General features: G+C 43.7%; 1 protein-coding gene across 1 annotated transcript in view; it reads right to left on the bottom strand.

Annotated features, from left to right (window-relative positions):
- LOC106809424 (cyclin-Y-like protein 1) overlaps positions 1-21,184 on the bottom strand; it is a 205,475-nt gene that overhangs the window by 32,054 nt on the left and 152,237 nt on the right. Inside the window, exon 7 of the mRNA XM_014812505.1 lies at positions 910-1,076. Coding sequence (XP_014667991.1) covers positions 910-1,076 — 167 coding nt within the window. The remainder of the gene's footprint in view (positions 1-909; positions 1,077-21,184) is intronic.

Here is a 21,184-nt window from a genome sequence, read left to right as displayed (position 1 = left end):
CGTTACTCCGGCAACCACTACATGGTATCAGGTGTCCTAAAATTAGTGTATGTTAGTGAAGTGGCTACTCTCAGAATTGGCAATATTCCCATTTCACCTACTCCCATTGTACTACAATGTACATTGTACAAGTTGTGTTCTCATTATTTGTACCCACGTTTTCTTCTGGTTCCTGTAGTCTATGTATGCCAATCAAAACCATATTTTATTCTTTATAAATGATTATTTAGTGAACAAACCGATCGTAGACGAAATGGGAATTGGGTAGATTTTGAGCGTAGACGAATTGGGAGTAGGCGAAATGGGTGTAGGCCAACTGGGAATTTTGGGGCAGGCGAAATGGGAATTTTGCCGTAGGCAAAATGGGAGTAGGCCAACCGGGAATAAACCATATTGGCGGCTATGGTGACTTTTTATTTTGCCGTGTACTACAGAGTAATGATGTGCTGTAATCATTCTCATCGAATCATAATCATATGTTGCAGTACAGTCCTGTAATGGAAACCAAAGGGGCTAGACTAGTAGAGCTAATAGAGAGGTCATGTAGTTAATTCATACAGACACGTAATTAATTCGAACTCAGTTAAAAATTGCAGGCTTCTGTATCACATCAAATTCAATCACCATACTCGCATGTTCCTACTTTGCATTGGTAAAATTATCTGCTACGAACAGAACTATAAGCATAGCCACGAAAACATAGCAAATATACTGTATGATGAAGGAGAATAATGTAGAATAAACATCTTAATATGGCATGGATATCATTTTACTTCCGGCGAAAAAAACTAGAAATTAACACTGAATAATCAACGTCACCTGTATCAGGAATATATGCACACAGATAGCACACAAATACTGGTTGTTTTACTTAGATAAGAAAAACTTGACCCGTAGGTGAACACTTACATATCATCTACAGTGACTTCCTTTAAAATCTGACAGTAGTCAACGTTCCACACTGCCTGGTCATCCCAAACTTTAGATGCTAGCAGAATAGCACCAAGCACAATTCGCTTCCACGTCGCTGGCATTATGTCGATCTCTGCATATGTCAGCAGTCTTTCTACATAAACCTGATGATAAAATATCTATTAAAAAACTGAAATTAATACGAGTTATGCAATTACGCTGTTACCCCACATAAACTGAACTTCATATGGTGTACACAATGAAACTAAAGCAGCGCACACCTTACTCCTCTCTGATTAAGTAATCACGTATCTCAGTAAGATTGGAAATCAATTTTTCAAATCAAATGTGAAGGTTCAATCTCACATTACTCTACTTTGACAGCTATTGGGACACAATGTGTGTAGTAATTAACCAATCAATGAATCCACACAATAGCCCATGACTAATAAACACAACTAGTACTGAAATTCAACAACTACCACTTACGATACTCACATGACGAGATTAAAGTCGGTGTTAATTTGTTTATATTCAAAACAGTGTAGTCATAATATGATCACACTTACACAATGTATGCAAACTTCATGAATTTATTCTGCACCACATATACTAATACTAGGCTATACATAATACTATTCTAATACATGTACTAGATAACACACTACATAACGTCTAAAAACATGTATGTAAAGCTGTCCAATCAGCTATCCATTATATCTATGGATGGCTGATACATGTGACACTTTTCTTAGTTCAGCTCAAATTTGTTTTTCGGCATGCTGCACGAAGGCTCTGAGGTTCTGGTCGTGGTTTCCTTTCATGTCACCTGCGATGCTGCTGACTCTGTCAAGTCCATCAATGATCTCGTCCATATGTCTTGCCTTAGCAATATCTTCCAAACGGTGTTTGGAATGTGGTGAGTAACTACAAGTCAGGGTGTGGCCTTACACTCCAGTGCCCAGATTTGGCATTAAACTTACTGAAGTATTTCGCACTGGTAAATGTGTGGTTTGTCAATTCCAGCATTGGAATTTTATGATGGAGTGGTTTATTTAGGTGCCTTGGATCAAGAGAATGGACTTATGCATCGTGTTCTTGAAGGTTTACACCATAAGTACGCAATCATCTACTTATTGCCGGTGAACCAAACAAAATCGCGGCAATACAAAAGATCTCAACTGTTATACTGGCGGTCTCAACAAAAACAGCAACTTGAGTACGTCAACATTTGGGACGAATAGGTTGTAGGGAAGAGTTATTAATGATTATACTAAGATATAGCTAGACCACTGACACAGCTTACGCACAAAGACATGACTTAAAAAGCAGCAAACGCCATTTTAAATCTTATAAGAAATGCATGGCAGAACCACCAATTTTGGCCATGGCAGATATGGATACACCATATACACTTTATTGTGATGTGTATGGTCAGGGGCGGATCAAGGGCTGAAGCTACAGTATTTTTCCAGATTTTAAGAGCACATCCCCCAAAAAGGACACACCACCCCAACGTGGGCGCCGTTAAGCGCGGAAGCACATGGCAGGGGGTCTGAATTTCAAAATTTCAAGGGTCCCTGGGCACAAAAATGAGCACCATTTGAGCACACATTTAGTCAAGCAGCAATAGCTAAAAACCATATGGAATTTTATTTCTGCTTTATATTGCCTGCGCTTTGCATAGCAGCAATTAATGCAGAATGATTCAAGCACTTCCCTTCTTTTACAGATATCCAAGCTAGTTTTGTTACCATGTAAAATTTTGATTTCCTTCAAGTCCTGTCAATGAATCAGAAGAAAAAAAAACAAATAAAGAATATTGCCAAATTCTATCAAATTGTTTTCTGTATTTTTTAGCGCAAAATTTCGAAGGGCACTTTGAAATCTAGACCGTATTTCCCAATACGGCAAATACGGTCTGAATCCGCCCCTGCTGGTTATGCGTTAGCAGGCGCGTAGCCAGGATTTTATTTTGGGGGCGGCAATGCAGACTAGTGAAGTGTGGCGAATCAGGGCCGTGAAATCCGTACCCGAGGAGCTGGGGGGGGTATGCATCGGCGATAGCCATCACATACTAGCACGACGTAAGCCCACAATAATTACACTGCTCCGGCGCCCCAGGCGCGGCGCATTCGCGCCCAGGCACAACATACATACACACCACACACACAGGGCGATCCAGAATTTTTGACAAGGGGTGTCCAGAAGAAATAAAGGGCACCACTTTTTGCTTACTTTTCTGGTTTTAAATAAGCTGCCGAAGGCCACTTTGGGGGGTTGAGGATTTTTTAAAACAAAATTGTGCACGTTCTAAGCATCTGACAGTATTTGATGCTATAATGCCAAAAATTATCAGCATCCGGTCCCCGGACACCTGCCGACCCTCTGCGCTAGTTCTTATAACGAATTACATATATATATAGGTAAATCTTTATCAGAAACTAGCGCTACACAAATTTTATGAACAATACATTAAGAATGTTGTGTGTGGTGCTCGCTGCCGCGCGTGTGGTTGTGCGTGCTTGCGTGCATGCGCGTGTTGTATGTGTGTGTGTGCTGCGCGCGTGCGCGCGTGCTGTGTGTATGATTTTTTTTCCCTTTTTGTGGTAAAAAGGGGGGTCCCGGACCCCCTCGACCCCCCTCTGAATCCGCCCCTGCACAACACACACACGACACACACACACGCACGCTATATAACCACACACACATGCACACTCACACAAGACACCACACACCCATCACACACACTCACACCACACACACAGGCACATCACCACACGTACATACATATAACATGCTACTAACATGCACGACATGCACATTTTCCACCCGTCACGTTTGGCACGTGCCTGTAGCCATGGCCCAGTGCCTAGGGGGTCTCGGGCATGCCCCCCCAGTAAAATTTTGCAAATATTTAAGCCATTTTGGGCCAATATTTGAGCCGTTTTGGGGGGGGGGCGACCGCCCCCACCGCCCCCCCCCCCTGGCTACGCGCCTGTGCGTTAGGTACGATGTTAACCGTGAAGCGTGCCCGAAGGTCTATAATAAGGAGGCGATGTTCAACCACGTTATGAGTTATAGGTAGCCAATTTATTACTGTTCATATGTTGCTATGTGACGTCATCGACGATCTACATATACAGTATCGATACATAAATCTCATATCGTAACATCCCCCTTCCTTTGAAGTTAAATACAATCCCCTTTAACAAACCAAGTTCTAATAAACTGTACAATATAATGCCATTGAACATAACATGAAATGCTATATTTTTCTAAACTTCTTACTCAACCTTGCTTGTTTTAATAACACTTTCATTTAACCAATGTTTGCCCATACTATTATACTGCGGCCATTCGAGAGTGATTAGCATAACAATGTACTCAAGTAGGCTTATATTATTTCAGTGTACTTCCCTATGGTTCCTATAAGATATATTATTAACTCTCAACAAAACCTTAACAGGTAACACATGGATCCAATACTTGCTTGACCCAACAACAAATATAACAATAACGTTCGGCAGTCTTTTGACACTGCCATATTCTTCAACTATATAACACATGGGGGGCAAACTTGGTGCCCTCCCTCTTCCTTAAAAAAAATAAATGCAAAAGAATAATATTTGCTTACATCAACCAAGAAAATCATGTCTCTGACTTCTCATTATATTCGCGTACGTAAACCTGGGTGTATGTTCACTCGGGCTGGTATCTGGCCGGTTTTCGAATTGTGCGACCTGATCGAGTGGTTCTATAATCAGAGTGTGTGTTTGTGTTCGGATTGTCGTGATTGCGCTCTGCGTTGGGTGTGTTTGCGCTATAACTGTCCCTGCTAGTGGATGTGTGATGTTGGTGTGGCAATTTCTTGCGCATGATTGGGCGTACTACTGACCGGAATCTCCCTCAGTGAAGTCACATTCACGTGCTTTATCTCGGCAACGGTTAACAAACTCATCTATCGTTTCCTCGTGCCGTTGCTTGTAGCGCATCAGCTCCAACCTATGTATACGGAAATTTACGTGCACCTTCAACTGTGCTCCTATAGTGGCCCAAATCATTTCCGGCTTTGCGAGGTCAGATTCACTAAGCCCGGACGAATTAAGTCGTTTAAGGCCTTCACCCCCCAAGGGCGATTTTGACTTTGATCGCTTGCTTAGTATGTTCGATATACTTTTCTACATACTTCTCGATATACTTTTCGATATACTTCTCGATACACTTTTCGACATACTCTCGATATACCTTTCGATATACTTCTCGATATCTTTTCGATATACTTTTCGACATACTTCTCGATATTCCTTTCGGTATACTTCTCGATATCTTTTCGATATACTTTTCGATTGTGAGTCTTTATACTGATAACCTGCGCTCGACTGTGATAGTCTGTGATCACCTGCGCTCGACTGTGATAGTCTTTATGCTGATAACCTGCGCTCGACTGTGATAGTCTGTGATCATCTGTGATCGTCTGTGATCGTCTGTGATCGACTGTGATCACCTGCGCTCGACTGTGATAGTCTGTACTGATAACCTGCGCTTTACTGATAACCTGCACTAGACTGTGATCATCTGTGATCGTCTGTGATTATCTGTGATCGTCTGTGGTCGACTGTGATAGTCTGTGATCACCTGCGCTCGACTGTGATAGTCTTTACTGATAACCTGCAGGTACATTACAATTCCTTTTACAATCGCGAACACCAGTAAATATACATCCTATATCTATACATGTATGAAGATACACACATCGCTTGACGTGTATACCGTGTGCCATTAGTATGCAAAGGGACCTACAGCATATTAGCATACAACATACCTTTGCTTGATTCGGTCTACACCCGTCGAGTCTATTTATAGACTTTTCTATTCGCGGGTTTGATACAAAATTAATTGTGCTGCTTGCATTTCAAACTCTAACACACATACTACCGGGACCGCTCGTTTTACTGGCTATGGTATTCCGATCCTACAGGCTATATATGTATTAAGTTCTATAACACTGCCGTTCTTCTTTACTCTTAATGTGTCTATAGTCTTTGGCTGCGCTGGCCTCGATTTCTCCTCCCATTGGCATATGATGCCACTTGCTTTTCCAGATATGTCTTAGATGCGTCCTTTTGTCTACAGCGCGGGCGAAAACGACGGCCTTTTCTTCTATCACTCGTTGCAGTCTTATCTCTTAGCACTCGCGGCCTTGTGCGTGCCGTCTTAATTATTGCCATTCTTAACAGCCTTAATAGCCGTGGTCTTCTTCACCGACTTGCTATTCGATTTTCTCCGCTCCCTGTGTCCTTCCTGCTTTAGCGGCAGTGCTGCGCGTGATTTCCCGCCTTTTTCTTTGTCGTTCGCCTGCCGTGGAATGTAGGCTGTAGCCGGTACTCTGTGATAACTTTACTGACTGCTGGATTCTGTAGAGTCGAAATAAAGCTAATAGTGGCAGTTCTCCGTCATGTGAAATGTGATTATCCACTGAGTACACGCGCCCTGTAGCTTGGTATCAAGCTAGTAGCTAGGGGGAATCGGCCTAGCCTTAGCCTAAGCTCATGCATGGCGTGCCGCTGGCGTTGTCATGTCCGAATCACTCTGGCGAAAAATAAAACTCAAATCCTTCTCCGAAACGATGGTTGGCCTCACTTTCGATTGTTCCATGTCTTCATCGCAGTTTTATGTCTTCATTACTGCTGTTTCTTTACCGCTGCCACCATGTGAAGCGTGCCTGATGGCCTATAATAAGGAGGCGATGTTCAACCACGTTATGAGTTATAGGTAGCCATTTTATTACTGTTCATATGTTGCAATGTGACGTCATCAACGATGTACATATACGGTATCGATACATGAATCTCATATCGTAACATTAACATGATGATCAAAATATAGATATAGAACAACTAATGGGTGACCTCACATTAGATACATTTATAATTATGCAAGCTGACGACAATTCATCTCAAAGGCAATGCGCAGAGATCATTGTTCATTATGGTATGCACGATTAGTGAGCAATTAATTTCTCGATGAAGGATTGTTATTTCACGTAGGTACAGACAAGATGGACAAGGATGCTTAGTTGCATGATCCATGTGAGCCGGTTGCTAAAGTTATGTTAATTTTTCATGATCATGTTTACTCCAGACATTTATGATTTTCTAAAAGGTTGAGTCGGATAGAGCAGCGATGACACTGGCCGAGAATGTTTTCTGATGTTGACAAATGTGTTAAGTCATGCGTAACATTTTGTTCTCGGAATTAGCAGTGTTCGTGCACCTATGACAGGCGGGTCAGAGGCAACACATCTCAATAAGTTGCTATATAGTTAATGGGTCTCCTTACTATCACACAAAATGCTAATCGTTATTGCATTGTTTATTGATTTATATTCATCTTGGCTAGAAGCCCATGGGATTGCAGATCAGTCAGCTACTATGGTGCCATAGGTCATAGCAAATAAGTTCATTCCAATGCAAAGTTGCTGTGAATTGTTCTTCACGTATGTCGTAGAATCTTGTGATGTTACAATGTTAGAATGTTGTGTGTTGAAAGACCCGTTACAGTGAGATGTTTACTGGTAATGTAACTGAACGGCTCCATTTACCCTTATCCGTCCCATCCCACACACATTCCAAACCCAAGCTTTACTTTTATTCCGCTAATATGTCCAAAAGTGCATAGTATGTTCCTTCAATGCTTATATTACAAAGCACGGAACCAATTTCCGAATGATGAACACTGACAGTTTGTTTCACAGCCTACTAAATAGTATTTTACTACACATGCTATTATTCCTCGTTGGTTGAAGAATTAGTCAAGACTTAAACAGTCGTTAGTCACGTGTTACTAAAGCCCGACGCACACGTCGCGATTTTTATTGCTAGTACTGGTGATTTTTATCGCCAGTACTAGCGATAAAAATTGCCATGAGTGCGCCCAGCTTAATGTCAAAAAGACACGGGCATTCCTGCCACATTTCAACAAGCTCATCCTCCTGCTTTTTCCCCACACCAAGGGTGCTGCCATATTTGATCACGTGCTTCAAATCATTAATTTGATTAGTAAATCCAAAAACTGTTGCCTGAATCCGTCGCCGGTGCAGCGCACACGTGGCGATTGTTCAGTGACTCGGCAACAAATATCAAACATGTTTGATATTCCAGCGACGAGTTTCTGGCGGCAAAATTGCCATCGCCATGCAGCGCACACGTGGCGATCTCTCGGCGATTCTGTCGCCGGCAACAAAATCGCCAGTACTAGTGATAAAAATCACCACGTGTGCGCCGGGCTTACGTGTGATTGTCACACGCACAGACAATGACAAATGTGCAATGCCCATTGTGGAGTATATGTGTTTAACAGCCGTCATTTACACTACGTTGATATATCGTAGCATGTGTTCAATCTATTATATAATGGTATAGACATCGTGATGAATATAATATCAGTAGAGTATAGTTCACACACAAACACACGCACGCACGCACGCACGCACACACACACACACGCACGCACACACACACACACACATATATATATAATCAGGGGCACAAAGCGCCCGAGAGGGGAGGGCATTGAAGGGGGTGTCCCCATCCCACTGTGTGGAAATGTTAAAAAGTTGCAATCTAAAAGCAATCAATTTTGGACATATTTATCATAACATATCACGACATTTTTCCTGCTTGAATGGGATGTCCCTCTCCTGCTTAAGGGGGGGGGGGTCCGGGGGACCTTTCCCGAAAATTGTGTTGAAAAATACACGTCTTAAGCCTGCCGCACACGGTGTGTCTTGTGCTGCGCCATCGGACACGCGTGCCTGATGGCGCAACACAAGACACACCGTGTGCGCGTGCAAACACAGCGATTTCTTGCGTGTGGAAAATATCACACGTGTTTGATATTTTCTGCCACGTGGGGGCAGACTTCCACACCGTGTGCGGAGTTCGCTGTGTCATATTCCACACCGGCCCCTCTAATGGAGTAACCGACCAAGCAGCAGGTCAAGCGAAGATCACGTGAGCTTAACTACGTTGCGGTTGCAGCGCGTTGCACTGCGGCTGAGCACGCCACGGTACACGCGAGATCAGCGACGTACACGCGGGTATACGCAGCGACACGCGCGGTACCACGCAACCGTGCACGCCGGCTCGTAACGCCACGCTACACGCGACCGGGTACACGCAGGTACACGCCACTGTACACTTCGCCGAGTACACACGGATAGCACGCTTGTACACGCACGTAACACGCCACGTACACCGCACTGTACACGCAGGTACACGAACGTACACGCGGGTACACCGCGGATACACGCACGTAACACGCGGCGATACACGCCACGGGACACGCGGGCTACAGCGAACACGACTTCACACAGATACACGCCGTACACGCGGGTGGCACGCGGTACACCGCACGTACACGCACGTACACGGCGGCGTACACGCGTAATACACGCCACGTACACAGGGGTACAGCGCGGATACACGCCACGTACACGCGGGTACACGCACTACAACACAGCGATACACGGCATGTTACACGCGCGGTACACGCCACGTACACGCAGATACAGCCACGGACACACAGATACACCTGCGGGGTACACGCACGCTGCCACGCGACCGTACACGCACGTACACGCGGGTACACGGCAGATACACGCACGTACACGCGGGTACACGCCACGTACACGCAGATACACGCACTATTTCACACAGATACACGCCACGTACACGCTGGGTCACGAGATACACGCCACGTACACGCACGCTACAGGCGGGTACACTCACGTACACGAAGAATACACGGCACGTACACGCGGGTACACGTCGATAAACGCACGTACACCAGTGGGTTACACGCACGTACACGCCGTACACAACAGATACACGCACTACACGCGTACAGCACGTGCACGTGCGAGTGTACCCGCGTGTACGGTGCGTGTATCTCCGGATGTAACCGGCGTGTACGGTGCCCTGGCGCTGGATCTCCGTGTACCCGCGTGTACGTTAGTGCGTGTGACCGCTGTCACGTGTGTGTACCGCGGTGTACGCTGGGTGCTATCGCGATGTACGTGCGTGTATCGACGTGTACGTGCGTGTACGTGCTGTGTAGTCCGCGTGTACGGTTCGTGTACATCGCGTGTACGTGCGTGTACGTGCGTGTTATCCGCGTGTTACGGCGTGGTACGTTGCGTGTATCCGCGTGTTACCCGCGTGTACGTGCGTGTACGTGCGTGTACCTGCGTGTACGTGCGTATGTACCCGCGTGACGTGCGGTACTCCGGCGGTAACACAAGGTGCCGGACCAAAGTGTACCCGCGTGCTACGTGCGTATAACCGCCGTGCTACGTGCGTGATCTGCGCCTGGGTGCTGTACGCAGTGCAACCGCGCAATAAGCAAAACGCAAGTTAAAGAATCACGTGACTCGGCTTGACCTGCCTGCTATTGTCGGTTACATAGAGCCGGTGTGGAATATGACACAGCGACTCCGCACACGGTGTGGAATCTGCCACACGTGGCAGAAAATATCAAACACGTGTGATATTTTGGCACACGCAGAATCGCTGTGTTTGCTACGCGCACACGCGGGTGCTGTCTTGTGCTGCGCCATCAGGCACGCGTGTCCGATGGCGCAGCACAAGACACACCGTGTGCGGCAGGCTTTAGATGCAATTTCCTGCACGCTGAGGCCAGATTATTAAACAATCTTCATCACAATAATATCACTGTTGTGCGCCCCCCCCCCCTGGATCCGCCACTGACAACTACAGCACTGGAATCATCTCGCCCTGAAATTTTGATAAAATGCATATTTACTAAAAACGCTAAAACTGTACAAAAAAAGTATGAGAAAAACAACCAGATTTGAACCAATAAGTGCATATTTTCACCCGTTATACAAAATCGGGAATATACTCCCCCCCCCCATCTCAGCACCCCCATCTCCCCAAAAACAGTGTGATGAAAATGAATTTTTCCCATTCAATCCCCGTAAAAATTCAATATCCCAACTCTCAATAGGACTATTCTAATTTTAAATAAAGCGGGGATTTAACTTTCGTGAGCAGTGAGAAGACGTGATTTGGGTATTTTGAAAAAAATCGTATATGGGGAATGCGCCCAAAATTAACCGTCATAAATTTCATTCTTGGACCGAGTTACAGACATTGTACAGTAGATGTATATCACTTTCCATTTGCGTAATAATACATTAGGAGACTAGGCCTATGAACAGCGATGACGGATTTGTAGATAAATGTTCAGTATTTAGTGTCTGTAAAATATGGAATTTTCCCACATTATCCTCCTGAAACTAGGGGTGATGATTATACACGCCATCCCCCACCTCAATAAGTGGGGGGAGATATATCCCCCATCCCCTGCTATCTACGCCCCCGAATACAATGGACCACAAATTTCTAGACAACAATGTGATAAACAGCCTGCATATAATGCAATGAGGATCTAAACGTGAATAAATATCCTCCGCACGTAGTGCAGCGGAGGATATTGTTTTCGTGCTCGTTTGTATGTGGCGGTGTGTGTTTGTGTGTGTGTGTGTGTGTGTGTGTCTGTCCGCTCGATATCTTTGCAACCGTAAGAGGTAGACACTTCAAACTTGGTCCACATGTGCATCTTATGGAGCGCTGGAACCCTATTGATTCTGAGTGACCTTGACCGTATTATCATATAATAATTAAGTATATTGTCATTAAGTATATTTCCAATGCTGGGTCATAGCGGAAGGACCGTACCATTGCTAACGCGGGGCGGGGGTTCCAGGCGTGTTGTGTGGGGCAGTGTGTTCACTGTGCTGTAGAAGAAGCCAGTTCGTAGTTATATGCATTTAGCATGCACACTGCACATTTCCAGTTTTCATACAAATATACACGTATACATTTCCCCCATTTTCATTGTTTTAATTGCTTGTACAATGTATGTAGAGGTCTAATATTCCTCCTTGTTCATGTAGATAAATGTTCATTAAACATGAATCAATATATCTGCTTTGCAAGTTACATGTATGTCTGAATGTGCATTTCTGTTCTATTAGAATTAACAAATTCAGGGAGCAAAAAGACATCCATAAATAAATGACATCCCACAATGAATATCATACATACATGCACGTAAACATCCAAAAACAAAAAGCACCGGCAGATAGTCGATCAGTTCAGTACAAAAAAAACCAAGGTCAACGTTATGTCATCCCTTACAAGTAGCAACCTCAGCCTACAAAATATCACAGGTGTAGTGGTCGCGTATGCGGAGGATTCCGTTCCTAGAAAGTGCCTTCTTTCTAGTTCATGTTTGCAGATACTACCTCAGTGTTTCCCCTGACCAAAAATGTCTGTGCGATGGTGAATTTATTTTTGGTGTCTTTGCGCATGTCGAGGTCCTAGCAAAGTGAGCACCTCAGGTGCTCGCCCAGCTAGGCGGTCCGTGGGAATGCCCCCTGGAAAATTTTGGAGGAAATGGTGCAATTTGGTACATTCTAAGCTATTTTGGTGCATTATAAGTACTGTTCTATGGAAGAACAGTGATCTTCGTCAGCGAGGCGGTGTTTTGGACAAATTTCTGTGTGGCGGCTGAGAATTTGAGCGAGGCGGCTCGCCTCACACGTGTCAATGCAGGGGAAACACTGTACACTGTACTTTGCTGCACACTGTTGCTCCGGTAGCACATGTACAATCCACGTGGCCCACATGTTTTGTAAGTGTATTAATCTATGCACAATGAAACATGTTAAAGCTATATTTGCGAGATTCTTGCTCAAAAACACTCAACCCGAACAAATTATAGCGGCATATAGTCGATACGTATAGTCGAAAAGTATATACAGTCGATGTTTACTTTTTGACCGGCGTTTCATACGTACTTTCTAGTTTTGCTTCCGATTTCCAACAGTACTGAACTATACATTTAGTTTGTGAAGGCCCAGTGTATAGTTGCATTTGCATAAACAATTTTAAGAGAATTAGTGTTTTCAAGCCACAATGACTATTTACAAATAGTTATACTGTACGTGTATCTGGATTAGCGCCAGGATGCATGTCGGGATCTTGTTTTGTATATCTGCTGTCTAGTTTTTTTTTCATAATTCCTCATGCACCATGTAGAGATAATATGTTGGGAAAAATCGTGGTGCTTTGGAATTGCCAATAATTGATAATAACATGCTAGATGAATATTTATGAGGTGGCATGTCATGGTTGCATTATACACGATAGAGGGTTGCATGCTATCATTTGTATTGGGGGGTTACTTCTCAGACGATCAACTCTTGCAAATATTCAAGTGAAAGAACATACAACTCTCTCAGCACATTTGGCATATTTCCTACATATCTCAATCAGTAAATGTACAGAAGTTCATACAACTCTTAATTTCTTTCATTTCATTTAATCATTTATCAACCATTGTTTCACTGTACATTAGCCATGTATATTTATAATGTATACATATGTAGTGGATAGTAGAATACATATGTATGTTTAGAAGTTGTCACACATATGGATAGTACGTATGTCGAGTTGAATCTCAAAAGTACAATTTGATATTGACTTTGTTTCAAGTAAACAAAATTAAAATGTATGATATATATACTATAAACATCTGGTTAATTCATCTCTTATTACGTTCCTCAGTTGTGTACATGTTGTGTATATGTCTGCGGTATGTATAGTGCTACTAAACACGAAAAACTGGTTTTAATAAAATATGTGGCTGATGTATTGCATTTATATTCCTAAAACCAGTTCAGCAACGATGTGATTGTTGAAGAACCATGTAAGATTCTATTATTTCGCTCCACATTGTTTGTGACAGAAGTAATTTTGTAGCAGAGTGCATAATACCAGTGAGATCGTCATCATTAAGAAGGATAATGTGGTTAGACGCTTTGTGAACCATTATCCATGTCACCAGACACATTTCAATTAATGGACTAAATGACCACGACTAGAAAAGTACATGTACAAGTATTCGAGAAATGGAAACGTTACAAATATTGCTAATTTCACACACGAGTATTACAAGTACTAGTACTAGCTGTTATTACCACCCGAGTTAAGTCAATAATTGTACTATTTTTATTTGATCAGCATGACGACGTTTTTCTTCACCGGCCGTCGGTAGCAGCGCCAGTACACAAACGTAATATAGATGAAAGTTCATACCTTTATAAAGTTAACAAATGCAGTATGATTCGAACTCGCCGAAACTCCTAGCAATAATATATGGCGGGTCCAAGACGACGCGATCACGTGTACGGTCAGCTGACCCGCAGTCACGAAGCAAGGGAGATAAGTACTGTACTGTACTGTACTGTACTGTACTGTACTCTAACAGACCATTGGTCATGTTACTCCCGTAATACACAATTGTCACTATACATGTATAGGCGAACATACATGTAGTGGCGCAACCTCTTCTTTCTTCTTCCACATGCACAATAATGGTTGACAATGGTATATGAAATACCAACATTTTTACAGTACATAGTTTCTTGACGTAAACAAACGTATATACAGATGCTGAGCGGCACAGCTACTATGTTACATAGCTTTCAAATACTTTGGGGCTTCCGGGCACGTCGTGGTCTTGTAGTTGGAGCCTCTACTTGGTCAGGTTCACACGACATTGATGTATCGTCATTTACACATTGTGGTGTAGATTTTGCATGTAAATCTGATGGCGCTATTTGGGGAGCTATATGCAGTTCATCAGTGGCGTCCATCATGTCCAGTGGTTGAATCAGGGGTGATGGTACTACAGCAGGTTTCAGTGGAGAAGCACTGTGTGGGGGTGTAGCCTCTCCTGCGTCTTCTGCATCTTCCTCATCACTGTCAGGGTCAACAAAGACCTGTTTGTGGGAACTGTCTATTGAATCTCCTGGAACGCGATAGCATTCGCACAACTTTACTTTGTAGGAGCTAGGCCTCAATTGACTGCCAGAGAATTTTTTTATGAAACACCATTCTCCATCTGTGGAAACGACGAGATACCGACTTCTTGCTCGTAGCTTACTTTTGTCCGAGTACAAGTATACAAGATCCCCAACGGTGATGTCAGGTTTTTCTCGCATAAATTTATGACACTTGGATCTTTCACTGTACGCGTGGTTCGTTGTACGCGATTGGTGTTGTTGTGTTATCAAGTCCATGTCTGCCATAGGCAGTTGTTCATGTGAATATTGGTTACGCTGTGTCCACATCTCTCGAGCTGACAGCCTCTGCACGAATTCGAGAATTAAGACGTGCCACAGCCACTGCCAATCCAAGTGGGGAAACGGGTCTCCCCAGGTTCCTGACGTAAAAGTTCACTTTCGACTTCTGCAATAGCTTTTTCCGCTACAGGATTTTGTTAACGTTTTTTATTCTGCCCACTTCTATTGTAAAGTTAAACTGGTTAAGCGTGTTATCATTTTGCATAGACATAAAACCTGGAGCGGGGTCGACTCGAACAATCGCACTGGGACCTCAAGGGGATGTAACTCCATGAGCATCTTGGCTAGGTTATCACGCAAGGTGTCTCTCTTCTCATCATCAATCAAGCACGCAGTTGTGAATGATGTAACAGTCTCCCTAATCACTAGAACTAACTGTCGATTGCGTTTCATGACGTCAGCAGCAAATGACATACCAATGCATATGGGAGGATCCTCTGAGGACTGCTCGACTAGACTGTCTGGAAATTGTTTCAAAGATGCACATACATGACATGAGTCGCATACTGCGTCGATAGTTCTGTTAATGTCTAACGCATAGAAGTGACGTTTGATAACGAGTTGTAACTGGTGTTTCGAAGTGGTCTAGTTTAATATGTAAGGCCGTCACTAGACCATGCAACACACCTCGTGGCACAACAATCAAATCTGCCGGAGGTAGCAGTGGATCACACCTACGGACTACTAACAACCCATTTGGCAATGGTGACTGTGTTTAGGTACCTTTTGACGTCTTTAATGTTAGTTATTTTTTTGGATGGGCGCGTACCCTGCTGGAGATGAGCATGTGTGCGGCGCAAGTCTGGGCACTCAGATTGAATATCACTCCATGATGATCGAGTAGTGAATGGCAATCTAGAATTTTTCTCCAGTAGGTCGTGAATGTTGACTGCTCGAACAACAGAATCTTCAGTGCGGGTGATGAAATTGCAAATCTGGCATCGTGGTTCACAACACTCTAGAGCGTTTCGACTCGCAAAGTCAGAGGGAATGTTCACAGATCCCGCGAGATGTCGTATACAGACTTGGTATCTGCTCACAACTGACAAGAATGAAGTAACACACCGGAACTAGCAGAAAACTCACCACGACACAATTTCTCAAAGCTTGAGTACAGGTTTGCTGTCTGTGAGCAAATACAGGGTGTGCTCAGACTGTATGATGTATGGGCTAAAATGCCTAACTGCAGCAGCGATTGATAACGCTTCAATTTCACATGGAAGCCACGTGACCTGATGTTTCCTGAGCTTAGCACTGAAAAACCCTGCTAACAGCAGCTTGTTATTCCTGGTTACATAGAATGTAGCCCCATCTCCACGATTGTTCACAGATCCGTCTGTCACGATCCAAAGCTGTCGGAAGACCTAGGTAGTGAGATGCTCTTGTGAGAATTCAAAGATTTCTGGACCGAGCGAAATGTTCACAACCTGTATCGTTCCACACAATCTTGTCTGCAGACAGTCGACCAGCTGTAATGTCTTCTAGTGGAGATAATAAATGCGAGCATCCGGGTAGTACACGAGCTAGCATTTGTATGCTCCAAGGAAGGACCGTAGGCCTTGACAGTTTCTGGTGAGGACATGAAGACAAAACTGCAATCCTATGTGGACTAGCAGACAGTGTTCCTTGTGACCAGACCCAACCCAAGATGTTAGTGGTCTTTGGACAAATAACTGTCTTTGAAGGAGACAGACACAAACCAGACCTGTCTAGAGCAGATAAAACTCGCTCCCAGTTGACCAATAACTCTACCGGGCTGTTTCCTCCACAATACAAGTCATCTGCCAACTTAGCCACACAGCCATCCTGGATACAGCTCAAGAACTCTGCTCATTAGCTCTTCCATGCAGTTTCCGAACCAGGCATGCCCATTGCACACCTTGTGTAAACACGCACACACGAAAGGGGTAGCAACTCCACAGTATTTCATAGATGTCTTTGATAACGGGATCTGGTAGAAAGCACTTGTGAGGTCTGTTGCAATGATATACTTCCACTGTGCGATAGTGCGAAGTGTAGAGTCTACATCTGGCATAAGGGAGGGCTGTGGTTTGCAATAACGTCCAACGTCGGCAAAAGCGGTAACTAAACGAAAGCCTCCAGATGATTTCTTCACAAGGAATGATGGGTTGAGGTATTCTACACTGATCCCAAGATCTTCGGGGCGACGGAAAACCCCCTGAGCCTCGAGCTCGTCAAATTTGTTTCTTGCAGCTCTACTAATTTGTTCCTTGCATATTGTGGTACCCTGCCTTTTCTCTGAGGGGGCTGAGTTGGGCCCATATTTACAATAGCTTCGAATGGTCCGTTAGCACCATTGTATCCACGATACTCAGGACTAAATACACCCTCAAATCGGGACAGCATGTCTCTGAATTGACCTTGTATCTGTTCAGATAGAATGTTATCAGGATCTAACTTGATCAAACTGGAGCTTATGGCTGAAGGCAAACTGGGTGTAGGCTGGTTTATTATACTCGACTGGTCGTCGGTTTGGATTGTGCAAGTTGCCCTAATTTTACAAAAGTGTTCATTTCGTCGCAGATGTTGAGGTTCTGTTGTATTATTTAAAATACGAATCTTCCCACCAATAGATTCCGTAATGTGGGGATGTGGCCATTCTTTCACACTAGCAGGACGATCTGAATGCGGTTCTAGAGATATTACACTATCAGGATCAATGTCAATTGGAGTCGGGACTTCCACGTAACAGCCAGGCACACACACTGTCGATGCTGATTTCGCCCTTACTACGAAGGCTTGTGTCCGTCGTACTCGACTTTGATTGTTTTTTGATGCAACTTGGCCATAGGACGCTCGATCACGTCCAGCAATAATGATTTCGTGTTTAGCTGGTCTGATAGAGATGTCATTTGCATCCAAAAATGGTATACCTGCAAGAATGTCCACGTCTAGGTCTTGCACAACCAGAGCTTCTAGATGTAAATCTATATCGTTTCTCTTCACCGTCAGATGGGTTTCCCCAATGACACCTAGAGGTGTAACTCCATCTGCTTGGAGAGCACTTTGATTGCTTTTCTTTATGTATGCGCCGATGTGTTCTGCAGTAGATGCCTTTATCATACTGATCTCTGCCCCAGTGTCCAATGTTAATTGAAGCGGAACGTGATGATAAAATGCCCTAAGGTACGCGACTTGTTTGGTTGATACTCGACGAGAAGCTGCCATATGTATCTTCTGTTCTTTATGGGTATCTGGGTGTGTAGTAAATATTGTGTCTTCATTTTCACCTTCACTCCCTGATATCTCGTCGACTGCTACGGATTGTCTGGCCTTAGACATATACTTGCGATCAGCTTCCGGCAAAAAATTTACAGCTACTGAGGAAGTGTTGGTAAGGCGGCCAGCTTGTTTGCACACTATACACGATTTATTTTGTACACGTGCACTTCTATCACGTCTGCCAGAGTATGTCGATTTTTCCTGTGACCTTCTGTAAAAGCAGTACGTAAAACCTTAGCATCTGCCAGCAGAGTGAATTTCGTCCATAAGGCTGTCAAGAGCTTGAGATATCTCCGGTTTAAGGGAAGCTAATTTTGTGAACGTAACTCGCGTTCCATATCGCTGTTTCACTAATGTAGGTAAATCAGGATGTATCAAACGTAACCATGTTAATGTCACAAAGTTCTCTAAAGATGGTGTCATTTCTTATCATCAGCTGGAATCTCACCATGGTGTCTGATGTTTCCATCCGATTGGAGGAGATTATCTTCACGAAGCTTGTAAGTCGCTGGAATAGATCTTCTGGTCTTTCATCGGCCTGTAGATGTACTGCATTAAAGTCTATAAAATGTGCACCAGTTGATTGGAACCCAAAATGCTGTCTGATAGATTGCCAGATATTCTTCACAGACGTATAATTTTTCACAATAGTATTCCGAGAAATAATGGGGCAGTAATTAGCAACCTGGCCTAGCATAAGCTCAGTGTGTAATTTTTTGAGCTGCAGTTCGACGCTTTTCTTTAGGCCCTGCCTCTTCATCGTCGACAAGTCCACGTAGTGGGTTTGCATTTGTTTTTTAGCCATGTGGAGTCATCCACCAGAAATCAGCAAAGTTCTGGTCTAGCGATAGTGTTATACTGTAAATTTTGCCTCCAAGCTTCGAAAGACGTAATAGTTTCATGTTTTGTTAAGCACCACTGTTTTGGAGCTCGAACTCCAGCCATACTGACGTACGGGCAATGATAGGATACCCAACGAAAACTAGGTACGAACACAACACGGCTATTGTCAAAGCGGTTCACCTATGCATTGACAGCTACACGTTGCGTACGAATGGTTATCCAGTTCAAATAGTCTTGACCTTTGACCTTTGACCCCCAGCGCCAGTACACAAACGTAATATAGATGAAAGTTCATACCTTTATAAAGTTCACAAATGCAGTATGACTCGAACTCGCCGAAACTCCTAGCAATAAGAAGGCGGGTCCAAGACGACGCGATCACGTGTACGGTCAGCTGACCCGCAGTCACGAAGCAAGGGAGGTACTGTACTGTACTGTACTGTACTGTACTGTACTCTAACAGACCATTGGTCATGTTACTCCCGTAATACACAATTGTCACTATACATGTATAGGCGAACATACATGTAGTGGCGCAGGGACTTCTTCATGTACTATGCAGCGTAAGCAAGGCTGATAGGGTCTATGTCCCCCAGGGTACTATCAGAGGGTACCCTGGGTACGGTTCGATATATCGGAAAGTACATCAGGGTACTATACGATATGTTGCTGCATACCCTGCATTGTCCCACCGTACCCTGACTTTATGCTCCTGTTCCTTGTTTCCGGTCCGTTCCCGCAAAATATTCATTTCAGTATTCGCATTTCTTCTGGAAATTGTATGTATCACCGTGTAATTATGCAACATGCAGGTTGATAGCACTGTTGTGACCGTTGGTGGTGTACATTTGGAAAGATTTCTCTCAGATCATGAATATTTAAATGATATGAAAATGAATATGAAAATGAAAATATGAATATATGAAAAAGGAAAAAAAGAAAAATATAGTCAAACATAGCATACATTTTTATTGGATTGCGATGTTTTGAGGTTTCTTCTATGTGATGTGGTAACTTGACAGAGTGTATGTATTACGAAATCAGTTGGCTGAAAGTTAGGGTATGGTGGGACAATGCAGGGTACGCAGCGAAATATCGTATAGTACCCCAAGGTACTTTCCAATATATCGAACCGTAACCAGGGTATACCCTCCGATAGTACCCTGGGGGACATAGACCTTATCAGCGTAAGCAAGAGCAACGAGTTCGTCTTTTTGTCCCGTCTTTTTCAACCACTGGTCCACTAAAAAATGCTTCAAAGCATCGGGTTGCCATCGTAGAGAATCATCCAGTGTCATTTGCGTCAGCCATAACCAATATAAGATACTAAGAAGACGAAAACTCAGACCGAAAACGTTACGTTTACACACAGTTTATGCGTTTGCAACGTTACTTGTTCATCCCAAATGACCTTTGACATTTCCCATGATTCGTTGTGCGCACGAGAGACCAAACTCGCTTATGGGGGTCCCAGTTTTTCTTGGTCCCGTGGTTCGTGAACGCCATTATGTGTCCAGCTCGATCACCCTTACTGACTGTACTGTACTGTATTGTAGATATAATCTTCTGTAGTGACAAACCCAATTTGGACAAATCTGAGTTAAACAGCTTATATTACCTTGCTGGCTACTATGTGGGTAAGGCCAAGAAGCACCAGCTGCATTGTGAGACTTGCCTTGTCTCAGCTGAAACCCCTGACCCACTGGCACTGCCATCAGATCAGGAGTCTATCAATAGGAGTAAGACAGACTGAAACCGGCAAAATTCAACATTTAGTTGCCTTAGTCTACCTATGATTTATTGTGTTTAACTCGATAAACTTGAGCTAAAATCTTACCTTAATCATTAAACTAATGCCGTGTCTAATCGTTGGTCTCACAAAAATGACAAATCGGGAGATATTGGTCCAAACGTACAATGTGGTTTTTGAAAGTTATACCGCATTTTCAA

Source organism: Priapulus caudatus, unplaced genomic scaffold (genome assembly GCF_000485595.1).
Source record: "Priapulus caudatus unplaced genomic scaffold, Priapulus_caudatus-5.0.1 Scaffold353, whole genome shotgun sequence".
Taxonomy (NCBI): Eukaryota; Metazoa; Priapulida; class Priapulimorpha; order Priapulimorphida; family Priapulidae; genus Priapulus; species Priapulus caudatus.
This window is presented reverse-complemented; position numbering and strand designations above follow the sequence as displayed.